General features: G+C 69.8%; 4 protein-coding genes across 4 annotated transcripts; 3 read left to right on the top strand and 1 right to left on the bottom strand.

The window, feature by feature from the left end:
- Positions 1–243: 243 nt before the first annotated feature.
- Positions 244–3985, top strand: HROB (homologous recombination factor with OB-fold). Its single transcript, XM_063403712.1, has 10 exons — positions 244–348; positions 635–685; positions 810–1613; positions 1899–1982; positions 2107–2247; positions 2484–2592; positions 2668–2753; positions 3115–3219; positions 3355–3547; positions 3684–3985. Exons 1-10 carry the CDS (start codon positions 346–348, stop codon positions 3755–3757), a joined length of 1650 nt encoding a protein of 549 aa, XP_063259782.1. The 5' UTR covers positions 244–345; the 3' UTR covers positions 3758–3985.
- Positions 3986–4132: 147 nt separating this feature from the next.
- ASB16 (ankyrin repeat and SOCS box containing 16) lies at positions 4133–6574 on the top strand. The gene is made up of 5 exons (XM_063403715.1): positions 4133–4621; positions 4914–5181; positions 5480–5972; positions 6050–6163; positions 6273–6574. Exons 1-5 carry the CDS (start codon positions 4312–4314, stop codon positions 6456–6458), a joined length of 1371 nt encoding a protein of 456 aa, XP_063259785.1. The 5' UTR covers positions 4133–4311; the 3' UTR covers positions 6459–6574.
- A 410-nt stretch (positions 6575–6984) lies between these two features.
- On the top strand, positions 6985–9008 carry TMUB2 (transmembrane and ubiquitin like domain containing 2). The gene is made up of 3 exons (XM_063403721.1): positions 6985–7120; positions 7382–8171; positions 8433–9008. Exons 2-3 carry the CDS (start codon positions 7690–7692, stop codon positions 8800–8802), a joined length of 852 nt encoding a protein of 283 aa, XP_063259791.1. The 5' UTR covers positions 6985–7120; positions 7382–7689; the 3' UTR covers positions 8803–9008.
- Positions 9009–9172: 164 nt separating this feature from the next.
- ATXN7L3 (ataxin 7 like 3) lies at positions 9173–15971 on the bottom strand. Its single transcript, XM_063403720.1, has 13 exons — positions 15820–15971; positions 14308–14414; positions 14088–14220; positions 13558–13729; positions 12996–13093; positions 12773–12795; positions 12587–12632; positions 12295–12326; positions 12117–12185; positions 11804–11847; positions 11617–11688; positions 11228–11361; positions 9173–10959 (listed from the first exon to the last, which is right to left on the bottom strand). Exons 2-13 carry the CDS (start codon positions 14356–14358, stop codon positions 10811–10813), a joined length of 1023 nt encoding a protein of 340 aa, XP_063259790.1. The 5' UTR covers positions 14359–14414; positions 15820–15971; the 3' UTR covers positions 9173–10810.
- Positions 15972–17623: the final 1652 nt, after the last annotated feature.

Raw genomic sequence — 17623 nt, 5'->3', positions numbered from 1 at the left:
CTCGTGCCCTTCCCCACGCGCGTGTGTGGGTGTAGCAGGCCCGGAGGCAGGGGGGGTCACTCAGCCGCTGCCGCGGGGGCGTGCGGGGATGAATCACGCCGGGCCGGGGCCGCGCTGAGTCACCGGCGGCGCCGCGGGGCCCGGCCGGGTGACGCGGGGGCACACGCGTGTGCACATGTGACACGCGCTCGCAAAGGGGGTGCGTGGCCCTTTAAGGGGCGGGGCCGCGCGCCCTGCCCGCCGCCAGGCGGCGCCGCAGGGGAAGTTCCGCCCCTTCCCGGGGTCCCGGGTTCGAGTCCCGGCGCCGCCGCTTCCGCCTCCGGGGCCGGGCCCCGCGGCGCTGCCATGGTAACGGGCCCGGGGCACGGGGGCGGTCTGGGGGTCCCCGGGGGAGATCTGGGGTCTCCATGGCGGGGCCACGGAGGGGCACAAAGGGATCTCTGAGGGCCCCGCGCGGTGCCGGGGGCAGGTCCGGGGACCCCCGGGGGCAGGTCCGGGGACCCCCGGGCGCGGTGTGGGGCCCTGCCGGGGGCCCGGGGACCGCGAACTCCCCACGGCGGAGACCTGGGGACCACCGAGGGCCCCGCAGCGTGTTGTGTGCCTCGCAGGCCCATCGCTCCCCCTTTTCCCGCAGTCCTGCCACTTCCAGAAGCTTTTCGGGACGGACGGGGAGCTGGAGGACGAGGTGAGGCCCCCCGGGACCCCCCCGGGGCGCGGCGTGCCCGGGCCGGCCGAGCTGCGCTCCCCGCGGGCGGGTTCAGGGGCGCACACGGAGCCCTTTGGATTCCCGGTGTTTTATTTTCGCACAGGATTTCCTCTCGGCTGTGGAAGATGCTGAGAACCAGTTTGTGACCCGTGGGCATTCCTCGCCCAGTCTCGTCCCGGTTCCTCCCAGTGAACCCCAGCCCAGCAAACCCCAGCCCAGTAAACCCCAGCCCAGCAAGCCCCCCACCCTGCGGCCCCTCGCCGGGCAGGGCGAGCATCCCGCGGGACTGCGGGGAGCAGCAGCCCAGGACGAGCTGGACAATGACCTTCTCCTGGCTGCCTGCAGGGAGCTGGAGGGTCCCGAGGTGCCCCCCGAGAGGCCGCCCTGGAAGTGCCCGGGGAAGGAGAACGCTCCGGAGTGCGGGGTCCCCAAAAAGCTCAGGCTGGGAGAGGAGCCGGTGCCCGGCTCCGGGGGGCTGCAGGACAGGCAGGGCCCCCTCCCCAGTCCCAGGCTGGTGCTGCGGCCCAGCGCGGCGGGCGCCGGCGCCCCCAGAGCCCCCCGTTCCCTGGGACCCTCCGCAGGGTCCGGCCCTGCCCCGGGGGCTGCCCCGTGCCTGAGGCCGGTCCGAGCATCCCCGGGAGGGAGCAGCTCCTCCGTGCCCTGGAACCCCCCAGCACAGAGCTGCCCCCAGCCCCGGCCGCCCCCCAGGCCCCCCTCGGGCCCCCCCGGCCCCCCAAACCCCCCCATGGCTCCCAACGCCCCCGGCCCCCCGAAGCCCCCCGTGGTCACCAACCACCTGGTGCAGCTGGTGACAGCGGCCAGCAAAGCCCCCCGGGGGACCCCCCGAGCGCCCCCGCGCAGGGAGAGCCGGCGCTTCCCAGGGCCTGCCGGGATCCTGCCCCAGCAGGTGGGAACGGGAACGGGAACGGGGATGGGAATGGGAACGGGAATGGGGACAGGAACGGGACCGGGAACGGGAACGGGGATGGAGGCTGGATGGGGGTGGGAGTGGATGGGGACAGCGAGGGAACCGGGATAACAATGCGATAGGGATGGGGATGGGGTCGGGAATGCAATGGGTGGGGATAGGATGGGAATGGGGTTGGGAATGGGGTGTGGGCTGGGATGGGGCAGGAATGGGAGCAGCTGATGAGGGCAGGCAGATCCCTGGACATGTCTCCCTCTCCCACAGCACTCTGGGAAGCTGCTGGAGGAGATCCTGGTGTCTGCTCCCCAGACTCCGGCTCACGGGGCTGTGGCGAAGCCGCGGGCTCAGGTAATCCCCCCTCCCACCCCCTGCTCTGCTGGGGGGTCCCAGAGCGGGGTGCTGGGTGGGGAGGGAGCCCCTGGGCGGGGAGGGAGCCCCTGGGCTCCGTGACCGTGGATGTCCCTGACCCCAGGCACTGCCCAGCTCCCCGCTGCCCACGGAGGAGGATTTCGGGAAGGGGCCCTGGCTGGCCATGAAGACGGAGCTGGGGCTGGATGAGAGGGACCCCAGCTGCTTCCTGCACACCTACAGCGTGGTCATGGTGCTCCGCAAGGTGAGGGCGGCCCAGGCTTCGCCTTCCTGCTCTCCCCTCACCCCTCGGAGCCGCTTTGAGGGCTGGGGCTCTGTGGGGAGGGGGCTGAGCTGAGCTGAGCACAGAGATCCACATCCCCACGGGTGATGAGGGTTGTAGAACCCTGGAATATCCCACACGGGAAGGGACCCACAGGGATCAGGGGTTCAGCTCCAGCCCTGCCCAGTGTTACCCCAAATCCCCATTGTGCTGTGCAGGCAGCCCTGAAGCAGCTCCCGAAGAACAAGGTGCCCAGCATGGCCGTGATGATCAAGACCCTGACCAGGAGCAGCGCCGGGGCCGGCGCCGTGTTCCGGGACCCCACAGGTGAGGGGGGCAGTCCCTGTGCCCGGGGGGCTCCCCCGCCGCCCCCGGGGCTCAGGGCTGCTGTCCTGTTCCCAGGGGAGATGCAGGGCACGGTGCACCGGCTGCTGCTGGAGCAGAGGCAGAGCGAGCTCCGGGCTGGCTCCGTGCTGCTCCTGAGGCAGGTGAGGAGAGCTGGGGGGGCTGGGGGTGCTGCCCTGGACCGGGCTCCAGCACAGCACCCGACCCATTCCCAACCCCGCTCCACCCTGGAACTGGGAATGCAAACATTAGGATAAGGGGTAAGAGGAGCTGATGTGTTCATACAGGACATCCCCATTCCCATTCCATAGCGCTCCAGGACTGCAAATATAAACACAAAAAGAAAGGATCTCCCACAGTTTTACACCTCGGATTTTTCCCAACTATTCCTAAAATTTCACCCTTCATCCTCAAATGGGGAGCTGTAACTTTGGAGCTGCCCTGCAGGGAGGAGCCGGAGCTGGCTCTGCCCCCCTGTGCCCTCTCTCTGTGCCCTCTCCGCAGGTCGGGGTCTTCTCCCCCTCCCACCGCAACCACTACCTCAACGTGACCCCCAACAACCTCCTCCGCATCTTCCCGCCCGAGCCCGAGGGCTGCTCCCCCCGGCAGGTGAGGGGGGGACGCTGCTGCTGGCCCTGGGGGGCTGCTGGGACCCCCAAGGGGGTCTGGGCTGTGGGGACCCCCGAGAGGAAGGGGCAGGGATGGGTAAATCCCCCAATAATTCATCCCCACTGGGTTTTGCAGGTCCCTGCCCAGGCTGAGCTGGTCCCGGATCTCCCCGTGCAGCCCCACCAGGGTGTCCCTGTTCCTGAGGACTGGGGACAGCCGAGGACAAGCGGGCACAGCACAGGGCAGCACCCTGGGGGCTCCTCCCTGTGCCCTCCGAGCTCTGATCCCAGCGGGGAAGAGGCGGTGGGAGCTGATGGATGTGACATGGGTGAGTCAGAGCCACTCCGGGAGGGGAGGGAAAGCTCCCTCCTGTCCTGTGGAAACAGGGCCTGGTTCCCAAGCTGGGCAATTCCACGATCCCTGACACACAAAGCTCACGGATCCCCTCCTGCTGTGCTGTGCAGATGACCTGGACGGGCTCCTGGGAGAGCTGCCCGAGGATTTCTTCTCAGCCCCGGCGCAGGCTGACTGCGGCTGAGCCCGGGGCTGCTGCTGAGGGTGACGGTGTGAGGGTGACACGCCTGCCACCCACCTGCCACCCACCTGCCACCCACCTGCCTCTCTCTGCATGTCCGTGGTGTTTGTTGTGGAGCTGAGAGCTGGGCAGACCCGGGGAGGACACGGCCTCAGCCCTGTCCCCACTGCTGCGGGCACACCGGCCCCTCTCGCTCCCAAACCTGCATTAAAGGGCTCTTTTGTTTCTGCATCACCCGTGTCCTCGTGTGTCACCTCACTGTCCCTTCCCGGGGTCCCCGCTCCCCCCGGGCAGGAGGGGCCGTTCCCCCAGGGTCTCACAGCCCCGCAGGATTGGGGGGGATCCCCAGATCCCTCCCCAGGGGACACCCCCACCTCTCACCCACCAACAGGTTAAACTCCCGGCGCCCCGTGACTCTGTTTACCGCCCAGGAGTTATTTATAGGGCTCCTGGCTCTGCGATTCGATTCCACATCCGTGTGCGGGGCACAGCCCTATTTATAACCCCCGGGCTCCACTCGCCGTCCCGCAGGTCCCCCCTGCCCTCCCGGGGCTCCCATGGCCCACGAAAGCTTCGCCTTCAGCCCGTCGGCGCTGCGCTCGCTGCGGCTGCAGCGGGAGCTGCTGGAGCGGGACGATCGGCGGCGGGCCCTGGCCCGGGGGTCTGCGCAGCGCCGCCTCCTGCCCGCGACCCCCCGTGCCCCCCCGAGCCCGCCCCGGCGGCGCCAGCCCTGCCGGGACCCCGCCGTGCACAACGCGCTCTTCGCCGGGGACCTGCCCCGCGTCCAGAGCATCTTCAGGGACGAGGCCGCCGCCAATCTGGTGCTGGAGATGGTCAGCGAGGAGCTGGTGTGGTCACCGGAGCAGGGTACGGGCCGGGGGGCGCCCGGGGGCTCCTTCCCTTCTCCCTCCCCTCCCGTTCCCGCTGCGGAACAAGTGGGGGGCCAGGAAAAGGGGGACGGGCAGGGAGGAGCAGGGCTGGCTGCTCCGGTTTGTGGGGAGTGGGGGGTCTGGGGCACGGTGGGTGGGCAGGGCAGCCCCCATGGGTGCCCCACTGCTGCCCCCGCCTCCGGCAGGGCGGTGGGTGGGTGGGTGTGGGTGGGGGGTGTCCGGGGGTGGGTGGGCTATCCGGCAGCCCCCGTGCCCGCTGACCCCCGCAGGGCTGTGGGTGCTGAGCCCCCGCCGGCAGCAGACCTCGGCCCTGCGCATCGCCGCCGCCCGCGGCTACGAGGACTGTGCCCGGCACCTGCTGCTGCGGGGAGCGGCCGTGAACGCCGTGGTGGGGGGCCGGGCCCCCCTGCACGACAGCGCCGCCGCCCCCCACCCCAACTGCGCCCGCCTGCTCCTGGCCTTCGGCGCCGACCCCAACGTGCTGAGCGCCGACGGCTCGGCCCCGCTGCACCTCTGCACCGCGCCCCACAGCCTCAGGTACGGGGACACCGGCGTGGGGCTCACCTGCAGGAGAGGCCCCGCCCAGGAAATCACCGCTCCTGCCCCGCTCATCAGTCTGGGAGCCGGGGGCCTGGGAGGTGCCCTGGGAGGGCCCCTGGGGGTGTCCCATGGGTGACAGGTCTCTCCAGGGTTTCCCGATGTGTCCCTGGGGGTGTCCCTAGGGGTGTCCCATGGGTGACAGGTTTCTCCAGTATGTCCTGGGGATGTCCCTAGGGGTGTCCCGTGGGCGCCGCGTCTCTCCAGAGTGTCCCCCCGCCCTGTCCCCCCGCTCCAGGTGTGCGGAGCTGCTGCTGGCGCACGGGGCTCAGGTGAACCTGGGCACGCGCGAGCGGCAGGTGACAGCGCTGCACGTGGCGGCGCGCCAGGGGCTGCTGGCCCACGTCGAGCTCTACCTGCACCACGGCGCCGACCCCTCCCGGCGCACCCACCAGGGCGAGACCCCTCTGAACGCGGCGGCGGCGGCGGCCGAGCGCCCCGAGGACGCCGAGCGCTTCCTGCGGGTGGCCGAGCGGCTGCTGGCGGCCGGCGCCGACCCCGGGGCCGCGGGGCGCAAGGGCCACACGCCGCTGCACAACGCGTGTGCCAACGGGCACCCCGCGCTGGCCCGGCTGCTGCTGCGCCACGGCGCCAACGCCACTGTCCCCAACGGCGCCGGGGACACCCCCATGGACTGCGCCCTGCACGCCGTGCTCGAGTACCGCGAGCAGCGGCCCGAGGAAACCATCGCGCTCCTGCTGGACCACGGCGCCCTCCCTGCGCGCCCCAAGGTGGGGACGGGGGTGGCGGGGCCGCGGGGCGGTGGCGGTGGCGGTGTCACGCCCCGGTGACACGGCTGTGCCGGCAGATGCTCAGGCTGTGCTGCCAGCACCCGCCGGCGCTGGAGGTGATGCTCAACGCCTACGACCGCGTGCCCCCCGCCGACGGCTGGGTGGAGGCCGTGCCCCCCGAGCTGTGGGAGGTAAGGGGGTGTCCCGGGCTGTCCCGGGCTGTCGCGGGCTGTTCCGGGCTGTCCCGGGCTGTGCCCATGTCCCAGCCCCAGCTCGCTGAGCCCCTGTGCCCCCATGCAGGAGCACCAGGAGTTCTATGCCTCGGCCGTGCGCATGGCGGGGCGGCCGCGGCGGCTGCAGCACCTGGCACGCGTGGCCATCCGGCGTCACCTGGGCGCCCGCTGTCACACCGCTGTCCCCAGGCTGGCACTGCCACCCCCCCTGCGCCGCTACCTCCAGCTGCCCATAGAGGGTCTCATCTCCTGAGGACACTCTCTGTGTCCACACTGTCCCGTTCACGTGTCCCCTTCTTGTCCCCCACTGGTGTCCCCTTGCTGTGTTCCCCCCGTGCCCTGGTGTCAATAAAGGACATGGCAGAGGTGGCTCTTGAGGCGTCTTTGTCCCTGTGGGAGCAGGGAGGGCAATGGCAACTGCTGTGGGGACAGGGGACTGTGGGGACAGGGGACTGTGGGGACAGGGGTCTGGGGTGGGACAGGGGTCTGGGAGTCACAGGTGGCAGGGAGGGAACAGATGGACCCTGGAGGATGTGGGGACCGTGGGGAGGTGACAGCCGCGGCCGCGGGGGGTCCGGTCCGGTCCGGTCCCGGTCCCGGTCCCGGTCCCGGTCCCGGTCCCGGTCCCGGTCCGGTCCCGGTCCGGTCCGGGTGGGGGGGGATCAGCCCGGGGGTTCCCACGATGCTCCCGAGACCCCGCCCCTCGCACCAGAGACCACGCCCACAAAGACTCCGCCCATCTCCCAGCCCCGCCCACTCAGGGCGTGTCCCGTTGGCTCCGCCCTCGCCCCCCCGGTCACGCCCATTGGGCGGGGCCGTGACGCGCCGCCCGCGCGCCCGCCGCCCCCGCCGCCCCCTGGCGGCGCGCGCTGTGACGTGGCGCTTCCGGCGCGCGGGCGGCGGCGGCGGGAGGCGGTGAGTGGGGGGGGAGGGGAGGCACCGGGACCCCCGGGGATGGCGGGGACACCCCGGGACCCCCGGCACCGGCAGAGACACCCCGGGACCGCGGGGGCTGACAGGGACACACCGGCACCCCTCGGGATGGCCGGGGATGGCAGGGACACACCGGGACCCCCGGGGCTGGTAGGGACCCCCGGGGACGGGCAGGGACTCCCCCGGTTCCTCCCGTCCCGCGGTGCCCGGGCCCCGCTGACCGCATCGCTCTGCTCCGTCCAGGTCGGGGATGGCCTGACCCTGCCCCGCTGGGCACCGAGGGGCTGCGGGACCCTCCGGGACCCTCCGCCGGGCCCGGTAAGGTGAGCGCAGCGCTGCCGGTTCGGTGCCTCGGGAGCGAGGAGGAAAATCCGCAGCGAGGAGCTCCGGTCCCTGCGGTCTCCGGGCACCGGGGGCGGCCCCGGGGTCTGTTCTGAGCCCGAAGGTGGCACCGGGGCGGCCCCGGGGGTCCCCGCTGCCGCCGCACAGCTCGGACACACCGGGCACCGGGAGGGGATAGAGGTCCCCGGCTGAGCGCGGGGGTCGCGGAGATGGAGCCCCCGGCCGCCCCCCTGATCGTGGGGGTGGGGGACGAGGTGACGCTGGTGGCCGGGGTGGCCGTGCTGGTGCTGGCGCTGGTGCTGGCCTGGCTGTCCACGTACGTGGCCGATGGCAGCAGCCAGCTCCTGGGCACCGGGGACGCCGCCGTCATCCGCCTCGGGCCCCTCCCGCCCTACGCGGGGCCCGCGGGGGCGGCCGCGGCCCCGGAGCCCCCCCTGGCCCCCGAAAACGCGGAGGAGAAAGAGGAGGAGGAAGGGGCGGCGGCGGCGCGGGGGGACAGCGGGAGCCGCCCCGAGCCCGGCCCGGAGCCGCTGCCGGACGTCCGGAGCCTGTCCCAGGAGCCCGCCGAGCCCGGTGCCCCCGCGGCGGGGGACGCCTGCCCCGGCCTCATCAAGATCCGCCTCAAGTTCCTCAACGACACCGAGGAGGTGGCGGTGGCCCGGCCCGAGGACACCGTGGGGGTTCTCAAGAGGTGAGTCCCGGGGCACGGGAGACACCGGGAGCGCTGCCGGGCCGCCAGATCCGCTCCCTGCTCCTGTGCCCCCTCCCACAGAACGGGGGAGGGCTTTTATCCCTCTTGCTGTGCCAAAAATACCGAGGGGTGTGGGCTTTAAAACGAGTTTAAAAGCGGCGGCGGTGGCGCGGTGACAGTGCCATCGCTGTCCCCTCCCCGTTTGCAGTGCGGGGGTCTCCCCTGTCCCTGCCACCCCCGACCTGCCCCCTCCTCCCGCAGCAAATACTTCCCGGGCCAGGAGAGCCAGATGAAGCTCATCTACCGCGGGCAGCTGCTGCAGGACCAGGCGCGCACGCTGCGCTCGCTGCGCATCACCGACAACTGTGTCATCCACTGCCACCGCTGCCGGGGCGCCCCCGCGGCGCCCCCCGCGCTGCCCGAGCCCGGCCCCGCCGTGCCTGCGGCCCCCGCGCTGCCCCTGGGCGGGGGCACCCTCATGGTGCCCACCGTGATGGTGGTGCTGGCGCTGGGTTGGTATTTCCGCATCAACTACCGGCAGCTCTTCACGGCGCCGGCCACCGTGTCCCTGATCGGTGTCACCGTGCTGGTGACCCTGCTGGCCTTCGGGCTCTACGGACAGGCGGGGTGAGGCGGCGGGAGCCGGGCGGGCTCTGCCGTGTCCCTGTCCCCACAGCGTCCCAGCCCTGCTGCCGGACTCTGTCCCCTAAAGGGGCTGTGGCCCCCCCGGGCTCTGCTCCTCGGCCCCCAGCCCCAGTTCCAGGGGACTGGGACAGCACTGGAACGGCCGAGGCTCCTTCCCAAGGACTTTTTAACGCAAATAAAGGGTGGCACTCACCCCGCGGTTGCCTTCCTGCCCGGGGGGCTGCTCTCTTCCACCCCACCCATGCTTTTGGGGGGTTATAAAAACAGATCCAGCTCCATCTATGGAGTGGGGGGAGACGGACGGGGTGGGAGGTAAATGCCCTGCATAATTAACGAGCCGTAATTAATGCCAGGGATACCAAGTCAAGATGCAGTTTTATTTACAGGGGCAGCCACAACCCACTCACGGGACACACAGACCTCACAAGGGCTCAGCTCCCCCGCGGGGGGACACTCAGAAAAACCGGGGGGGGTGAGGACACCAACCTGGGGGGGGTCACAGGGCACGGGCTGAGCCCCCCAAGCCCCACTGCACCCCTTGGACCCCAAATTGCAGCGCCTCTCCTGCAGCTGAGGGGGCTCAGGCTGCCTCCCCCCACGCCCCCCCAGGCAGGTTGGGGTGGTCCCCCGAGTTTTTGGGTGCCCACAGCCCCGTCCTCGGCCCCGGGGCACGCGAAGGCCAGCTCGGCATGCTCCAGTGGCCAGAGCCCCCCGCCCCGCAGCTGCACCAGGAGGGACACACGGGGGTCCCCCTGCAGTGGGGGGCCCCCGCAGCATTCAGGGGTGCCCAGGGCTCTGCAGGACCCCCAGCCCAGCCTTTAGCAGCAGTTTGAAAACAATAGTGAATCCAGAGTCGAGAGCACCATAGTTTGTGAGTCCCAGCCAGAGGACGAGCCACGGCACCGGGGTGGGGGGACAGACACAGCCCCTCCCGGACACAGGGCCAAACGGGGGTCAGCCAGCCTTGGGGGACAACGGAGGGATGGAGCCAACCCTGTCCCCAGCACAGCCCCGGGGCTGGAGAGCAGCTGCAGGAGGGATCACAGGGCAGGGGTGACCTGGATCCAGCCAGAGGGACCTGTCCCCCCCGGCCCGCACAGCGGAGCGCTGGCCCCGGCCCCCCAAACTGAGCAGAGCCTGTGGGGGTGCAAACAGTGACCCCCCCTCAGGCACACGCAGAGGGGACACAGAGCTGCCCCGGGGACACGAGGAGTGGGGGGCTCTGCTGAGGCCTGGCTGTGCTTCCCCCCCAGTTCTGCTCCACTCCCAGCTCCCCCCAGCAGGGCCCTGGCAGGTTGGGGTCCCCCTTCCCCAGTTTGGCACAGGGATGGTCACAGCAGCTCCCCCCACCCCCAGACCCACCCCAAACAGCCCCAAACATGAAGGATGCAGCATGCAGCCCCCTGTGACCCCCTGTGTGGGCACTGCCAGGCTCCCAGGACCCCCAACAGCTGAGTGCAGGCACAGCTGAACAGACTGGGGGGTGAGAGGTGCCCCCCAGTCCTCTGAGGGGAAACTCCCCCTCCAGCGTGACCCCCCCTCCTGAGCCAGCCCGACCAGCGAGTGCCAGCCCGGGCAGGGAGGGGGCAGCCCCAGAGTGGGGGGCTCACCCCAAAACCCCCGGGCAGGGGGGGTTCACAACGCCCTGACCCAGGCCCGGCCCTGCCCAGGTGCCCCCCACCCCATTGGGTAAGTGAGGAGCGGGTGTGGGGGGCACAGCTGGCTTTGGGGGCGCTGGGAGGGAGGGGGGGCTGTACCCCACGTCCGAGGGAGGCGCCCCAAGGGGAGCCCCAATACAAAAACTGTCACAGAATAAATAGAGGCACCGGGGCAGGGGAGGAGGGGGGGCACTCACGGGGGTTCCCCAAACCCAGCCCCACTCCAGTGAGGGCCGAGCCCTCCGTGCTCTGGTACCCGCCGTGTGTCCGGCCCGGGGGCTGTCCTGGCCCCTGTCCGTCCCTCTGTCCGTCCTGCCCCTCCCCAGCTCGGGGGGCTCAGTTGATGTCATCGTAGATGCTGGGGGTGTGGGGGGCGGGGGGCTTGGGCTTCTTCTTCTTGCTGGAGCCGAGTCCTGGGGCGCCGCTCACCAGCCCCAGGTGCGGCTTCTTCTTCTTGGTCTTGCGGGACTCGGAGTTGTTTGTACCTAGGGAGGGGAGAAAGGGAAGGAATGGGGGTGTCAGGGAGGAGACGGGCCCCAAAACAGAGGGGGTGATGCCCAACTCTGGTCAGCTCTAAAGAAAATGGACACCAAAACGTTCCTCTCCCTCCCAAGGTGCAGGACAAGGTGCTCCAGGCTTTGGGGACATGGTCTGTTCAAGCTCTCTTGTACTGGGGAGATTCCAGGACAGCCAGTTTTGTCCCCCAGAGGGCTCTGTGCCCCAGGATTTGCCCCCCAGCCCCCAGACACTCACTGGCTTTGGAGGAGGCCGAGTCGGAGGGGGAGATGTCGGAGGAGCCGTCCCACTGCAGGCGGCTCATCAGGGCCTGGCTCTCGGCCACCTCGAAGCTGTCGTTCTCCACGCCGCCCTCGGCCTCGGGCAGGGACCTGGGCACGGGTGTCACAGGTGTCACAGGTGTCACAGGGGCACAGTGGGGACAGAGCCCCCCAAATGCCAGGGGGTGCCCAGGGGCTCAGCCCAGCCCCCACCGCCCCGCTGGGCTGCAAATCCCAGCCCTGGGCTCCCGTCCCCTTCCCTGGGGGTGTCCCTGTCCCCAGCCCCACCTGAGCACCCCGTGCAGCCCCCCCAGTCCCTGTCCCACGGGATGGGACCCCCGGGACCCCGAGTGGGCGCCCACTTACGCGGAGGGCCCGAGGAGGTAAACCCGGACTGCCCTGCGCTGCTCATCCGTGTGCTGGGGACACCGCAGGGACCTGGGGACGAGAACGGGGCTGAGAGGGGCCCTCCCCCATCCCACGGGGACGTGGGCGTGGAGGGGACCCTGGGGACGCCCCCAGAGCGAGCAGGGCCAGGCCAGGCCGCCCTCACCTGGTGCACATCTTCTTGGTGTGTTCGGAGATGACCCCGCATTGCTGGGGAGGGGAGGGACAGGTGAGTTTGGGGGCACAGGTGAGTGACCCCGGTGCTGTGCTGCACCATCACAGCCCCCCGGGCTCCCAGGGCTGTCCCAGACACAGCAGCCACTGCCCCACGATCAGGACCTGCTGCATGTCCCGTTCCCAGCCTCTACCCAGCCCCAGCGGGACGGGGCCCAGCTGGGAGAGCTCCCGGGGGTCCCGTCCCCTGTGGAGCCCCCCTGCCCCGCTGGGAGGGTCCCCCTGCCTGCCCCCCGTGCCCCCACCGTGGTGAGCAGCGTCCGCAGCTCCTCGGGGCCCAGCGTCTCGTAGTTGATGCCAGCAGAGTTGCTGTACTGGGGGCAGAGAGCAGGGTCAGGGCTGGGGGACCCTCCTGGGGGGCCACACGGACCCCTGGGGAGGCAGAGGAGGGACTGGCAGCCATCTCCCCCCACCCAGGCTCACCTTGAAAGGATCGGGGTTCCCGCCGATCTCACCTGGGAGGGAGGAAAGGTGAGGGGGGTCCTGCCCTCAGCCGGGCCCTGCCCGGGACCCCCAGGGCCCCCTCCCCCAGCCAGGGCGAGCCCCGCCTCCCCACAAGCCCCGCCCATTGCGGGTGCCCCACCCACCCCAAAGCCACACCCCCCGCACGTGCCACGCCCACCAAAGCCCCGCCCTCAGATCGACGCCCCTCCCCGATCGCGCGAGCCCCGCCCCCTTTTAGCCCCGCCCCCGTGTGCCAGCCCCGCCCCCTCACCATTTTTGTGTTTCAGGGATTTGGACCTGCGGGGCGAGTTGGGGTTCTGCAAAGAGAGGGGGGGGTTGGAGGGTCCCGTGTGCTCCCCGCGCCCCCTCCTCTCCCCTCCCCGCGCCCCCCTCCCCTCCCCGCGCCCCCCTCCCCTCCCCGCGCCCCCACCCCTCCCCGCAGCCCCCTCCCCCTCACCTTATCCGATTTCCTCTTCTTTGCTGTGGGAGAGACACAGAAAGGGAAGATTTGAGCTTTTCCAGTGGATGCAGCCCCAAGCCCAGAGCCGCCCCCTCCCGGGGCTGGGACCACCACTCACGGCTGCTCCCGTCCCACACACCCACCCAGCACCGCGGCTCAGGGCCGTGGGTCAGGCAGGACGTGTCCCCCACCCCTCGGGACACCAGGGACCCCTCCCCACCTTTCTTCTCAGAGCCATAGGACCAGTCGTTGTCATTGATGTCATCGTTGTCCTCCTGGTCACTCTCTGACTTGTTCAGGTTGTTGCTGCTCGCGATCCTGAGCGGGGAGGGGAGGGAGATCATGGCTGGGATCTGCCCCACATCCTCCACAGAACCCCGGGGTCCATCCTGCACCCCCCATTCTCCCCAGCACCCCGGGATCCATCCTGTAACCCGGGATCCATCCTGCACCCCGGGATCCGTCCTGCACCCCCCGTCCTCCCCAGCACCCCGGGATGCAGACAGGAGTCCCCAGCAGCCCCCGAGGCAGGGGGGACACAGGACCCAGGGTTCTTTTCCTGGGAGGGATAAACTGGTGGGGAGGAAGAAGAGGAGCTCCAGGGGGGAACCAAGCCGGACTCCCCCACGATGGGAAGGGACGACTGGGGAGACCCAGGCTCCAAATTCGCATCCCAGGCTCGTCAGTGCCCAAACCTCCCCGGGCACAGAGGAGGCAGCCCCAGCCCGCTGTGCCTCAGTTTCCCCGCGGGGAGCAGCCCTGCCCTGCCCTGCCTGCCCCACCTGCGGTTGGCGATGCGGCTGCTGTTGCGGCCCATGCCCAGGCACTTCTCCAGGTGAGGGGCGAAGCGGGAGGCGGCGATGCTGCGGCTGCAGTTGGGGCACACGCACTCCTTGTTCTTCCACTGGTTGTACACCTGCCCGAAGATGTCCACGCCCGGCTGGTCCACGATCTCTGCGGGGGGACACGCTCAGCCCCTGCTGTCCTGAGGGCCCCCAGACCCTCCCCACAGCCTCAAGGGGACTCGGGGGAGCTGAACCAGTGGCAGCGCTGCCGGGGGGTCTCTGTCACCTCCCACCCACACCCCCCAGGGCCCCAGCACCGAGTTTTGGGGTTCAGTGACCCCCCCATGTACCCCTCTGGGGCGGTCTGGTCACTGTTGAGGGACATTTGGGTGTTTAATCCCCTCTGCAACCCTCAACCCCAACTCCCTGTGTGTGGGGACCCCCAATCCCCCACGGCCTCTCTGGGAGCAGGGCTGTGTCCCTGTCAGCAGCCCCACCCCAGTTCTGGGGGGCTTTGGGGGGCTCACCGAAGTCCTTCATGCTGTCGGGGTCGGTGTCATCCAGGAAGAAGTACCCGCACTTGACAGCCCGGTGCACCTCGAAGCACAGCCCCAGGCACGCATCCTCCACCAGCTCCGTGTAAATCTCGTGTGCGATGGCCTGGGGGCCCAGGGGGGCTGTCAGGGACAGGGGGGGGACACACGGACACCCCAGGGGACAGACAGACCCCCGGAGGGGGCGGCTCACCTCCAGCTTGCTGTTATCCAGGCCAGACAAAGACATATCCTCCATTTTCATTTGCAGCTGCTTGCGGAGAAGTCACGCCGAACGCTCATAGCACGGGACAAGGGGGGCTGGGGGCACGGGGGGGTCTCACTGGCACCTCAACCCTCACCTGCAGACCCCTCCCAACCCCCTTCCCAGCCAAAATCCCACTGCACACCCTGGGATGTCCCCAAGATGCACTCTAGGGACTCCCCAAGAGAAGGAGTCCTGGGGTAAAACCCTCCAGGGATGAAGTGGGGGGGCCTCGGGGGTCTCCCAGCTGGGTTTGACCCTCCCCAGCCTGGCATGGATCCCCCCCAGGTTAGTGGGGGACGCTGGCTGTCAAAGGCGGGGTGTCCCCTGTGCCCCACAGTGTCCATCCTGCTGTCCCCCTGCCCCTCAGGCCCGCCTGGGACATGCCCAGCCTTCACAAAGGTGTCACCCCCCCCCCCAGGGGTCCCACGTCACCCCCTCCCTGTCCCTGGACTGCAGGTGAGCACAGGGGACCCGGGGTGTCCCCAAAGTGTCCCCTCCCAGAGGGGCAGGGTTTTGCTGCATCACCCTGCCTGGCAGCAGAGGGAGGGGGCCAGGGAGGGAGGGGAGCACCGTGTGCCCCCCAAAATGGGGCCTGGCTCCCCCCACCATGGGGGTCTACAGACCCCAAACCCATGGTCAGGCACCCACAGCACCCAGGGGTGCTGAGCAGGGGAACCCCCGATTGCCAGGGAGCAGGGGGGCTGTGACAAACCCCTGGGATGGGGGACACAGGAGGGGTCTCCACACCCCCCGTACACATCCCAATCCCGCCGAGCCAAGGATTTCCTCCTTCCACAGCAGAAAGAGGAGACGGGCTGGAACTGGCTCAGCCCCCGGGACCCCCGGGCTGGGGCAGCAGGGGGAGAAGGGGGGGAATCCGGGGGTCCCCCATAGGGCTGGGGGGGCCAGGGAGGGGCCCGGGGGCTCTCAGGAGAGGAGGGAGGGGGGCACAGACAGGAAAGGGGGCTAGGGGCGGCTCAGGGGGGTCTCTCGCAGGTCTGGGGGAGACAAGGGAGGGCCCCGGGGCTCCCGGGAGCGGATGGAAGAACAGGAAAATGGGGGGAAGAGAGATCTCCCATAGGGCTGGGGCCCCGTGAGGGCTGTGGGGACTCTCGGGGGGAAGGAAAGTGGGAAAAAGGGACCTCAGGAGTCCCCAGCAGGTCTGGGGGGCCCTGGGGGCTCCCAGGTAGAGAGCGAGGGAGGGGGAAGGGGAGGCTCCGGAGCGGGGATCCGGGGAAGGGCGCGGGGCCCCTCGGCCGGGGGCTGTGAGGGCACAGGCGGGGCGGGGACCCCGGGGATGACCCGGGCGGATCGCGGGGTCCCCGAGAGCCGGGGGGAGGTCCCGGGGCGGGGTCAGCGGGCCCCTCTCCGGTGCGGCGGGGCCCCACGGCCGGGCAGGGCCTCGGAGGGCGGGAGCTGCGGGCCGGGAGGGGCGGGCCGGGTCGGGCGGTCACTCACCGGCGCGGAGGGTCCGCCGGGGCCGGGGCGGGGCCGGGTCAGCGCCCCCCGCCGCTCCGGCGCGGGGCCCGGCGGCGCCTCGCCATGGTCGGGGCCGGTGCGGGGCCGTGCGGGGCCGTGCGGGACCGTGCCGGGCCGTGCCGAGCGGGCGCAGCGGCCGGGCCGGGCCTGGCGGTGCCTCCGCCCGGCGGCGGCGGCGGCCCAGGGGGGTGAGGGGGGGGGAGGGAGGGGCGGCGCGCCCGGCGCGCGCAGGGCCCGGCCACGCCCCCTCCGCCCCGGCCAATGGGGAGGCGCCGTGAGGGGCCGCGGCCAATGGGAGGGGCCGGAGCCGCCGCCGCCGCGCGGGGCCGCGTCAGAGGCGCGGGGGAGGGGCGGGGCGATGGGGGCGGAGCCAGAGAGGGCGGGGTCTAAAGGGGGCGGGGCCAGGCGGGGCTCGGAGTTCTCCCCCCAGACCCTCGGCGGGGACCCCCGACCCCGGACCCCCGACCCGAGATCCTCCCGACCCCGGACCCCGGACCCTGGACCACCAGATCCCCGGACCCCCGACCCCGGACCACCGGATCCCCGGACTCCCGACCCCGGACCCCCGACCCGAGATCCTCCCGACCCCGGACCCGCGACCCTGGACCACCAGATCCCCGGACCCCCGACCCCGGACCACCGGATCCCCGGACCCCCGACCCCGGAGCCTCGGCAGGGACCCCGCACCCCCGACCCTCGACCCCGGACCCCCCCAACTCCGGATCCCCGGACCCACAAACCCCGGACCCCCCAGACCCTCGGCAGGGACACCGCACCCCGGACCCCCGACCCCCGGTGTCGCCGCACCCCCAATGCCCGCGGACCCCCACTCCCGGTGTTGCCCCTCCCCGGGGAGGCGCCCCGTTCCCGCAGATCTGTCCCCGCAGTTCCCCCTCCACGGATCCCCGCCACCTCCGGGACCCCGCCAGCCCCACGGGCCCCCCACCCCAGCGATCCCCCCATCCCGATGGATCCCCCCACCCCAGGGATCCCCCCACCCCAGGGATCCCCCCACCCCAGGGATCCCCCCACTCCTCTAGAGCCCACCCCAGCGATTCCCCGATCCCCATGAATCCCCCCTGACCCTACGGGTTCCTCCCCTCGCAGACCCCCCGTACCCCGATCCGCATCCCCACAGACCCCACTGCGATCCCGGTGAGATTCCAGCGTCCCTGCGGAGCCCCCAAAAACCCCCAGGGATTCCCTCCCACCGTGAATCCCCCCAGGTGGATCCCACAGCAGGGAGGAAAAACACTCCTCACGCTTGTCCTTTTTTGTTTTTTTCCTAAAGTTTTATTTTTTATAGTAATGACATGAGAACAGAAACATTATTTTTCACTTTATTATACAAAAAAAAAAAAAAAAGAAAGAAAAAAAAGGAAAAACAAAAAACCCCAAAAAACTCAAAAATAAACAAAACAAAGAACCGAAACCCCAAGCAAACCGGGAAACCGGGGACGCGACCCCCGTGTCCCGCTCAGCCGTACAAATTCCGAGTCGGGATTATTATTATTTTTCTTTTTTTTTTTCCTTTTTTTTTTGTCTTTTTTTTAAACCTACAAAAACACTCTTTAAATATTAGAAAAAAAAGATGATTTTTTTTTTAATCTTTTTTTTTTTTTTTTGGTGTTTTTTTGCCTTTTTTTTTTTAACGTAATTCACAAGAACTTCCATCTAAAGGATCCCGGGATTTTGTGGCAGTGCCAAAATGCACTCAGGAATTCTCTTGCAGCGCAAACGTCTTTTCCCCCCTCCCAAATTGTCGGCGCTGTAAGAATTTTTC

Source organism: Prinia subflava, chromosome 8 (genome assembly GCF_021018805.1).
Source record: "Prinia subflava isolate CZ2003 ecotype Zambia chromosome 8, Cam_Psub_1.2, whole genome shotgun sequence".
Lineage (NCBI taxonomy): Eukaryota > Metazoa > Chordata > Aves > Passeriformes > Cisticolidae > Prinia > Prinia subflava.
Note: the sequence above shows the minus strand (reverse complement) of the source record. Positions and strands in the feature narration are given on the sequence as shown.

Coding starts and splice junctions, on each gene's coding strand:
- ATXN7L3 (XM_063403720.1), bottom strand. CDS start 14,358: ATGAAAATGGAGGATATGTCTTTGTCTGGCCTGGATAACAGCAAGCTG. Junction 12,796..12,995: donor CTATGGCTCTGAGAAGAAAG/GTGGGGAGGGGT, acceptor TCTCTCCCACAG/CAAAGAAGAGGAAATCGGAT. Junction 12,633..12,772: donor AGAAGAGGAAATCGGATAAG/GTGAGGGGGAGG, acceptor CTCTCTTTGCAG/AACCCCAACTCGCCCCGCAG.
- HROB (XM_063403712.1), top strand. Junction 686..809: donor ACGGGGAGCTGGAGGACGAG/GTGAGGCCCCCC, acceptor ATTTTCGCACAG/GATTTCCTCTCGGCTGTGGA. Junction 3,548..3,683: donor AGCTGATGGATGTGACATGG/GTGAGTCAGAGC, acceptor TGTGCTGTGCAG/ATGACCTGGACGGGCTCCTG.
- TMUB2 (XM_063403721.1), top strand. CDS start 7,690: ATGGAGCCCCCGGCCGCCCCCCTGATCGTGGGGGTGGGGGACGAGGTG. Junction 8,172..8,432: donor ACCGTGGGGGTTCTCAAGAG/GTGAGTCCCGGG, acceptor CTCCTCCCGCAG/CAAATACTTCCCGGGCCAGG.
- ASB16 (XM_063403715.1), top strand. CDS start 4,312: ATGGCCCACGAAAGCTTCGCCTTCAGCCCGTCGGCGCTGCGCTCGCTG. Junction 4,622..4,913: donor GGTGTGGTCACCGGAGCAGG/GTACGGGCCGGG, acceptor TGACCCCCGCAG/GGCTGTGGGTGCTGAGCCCC. Junction 6,164..6,272: donor TGCCCCCCGAGCTGTGGGAG/GTAAGGGGGTGT, acceptor GCCCCCATGCAG/GAGCACCAGGAGTTCTATGC.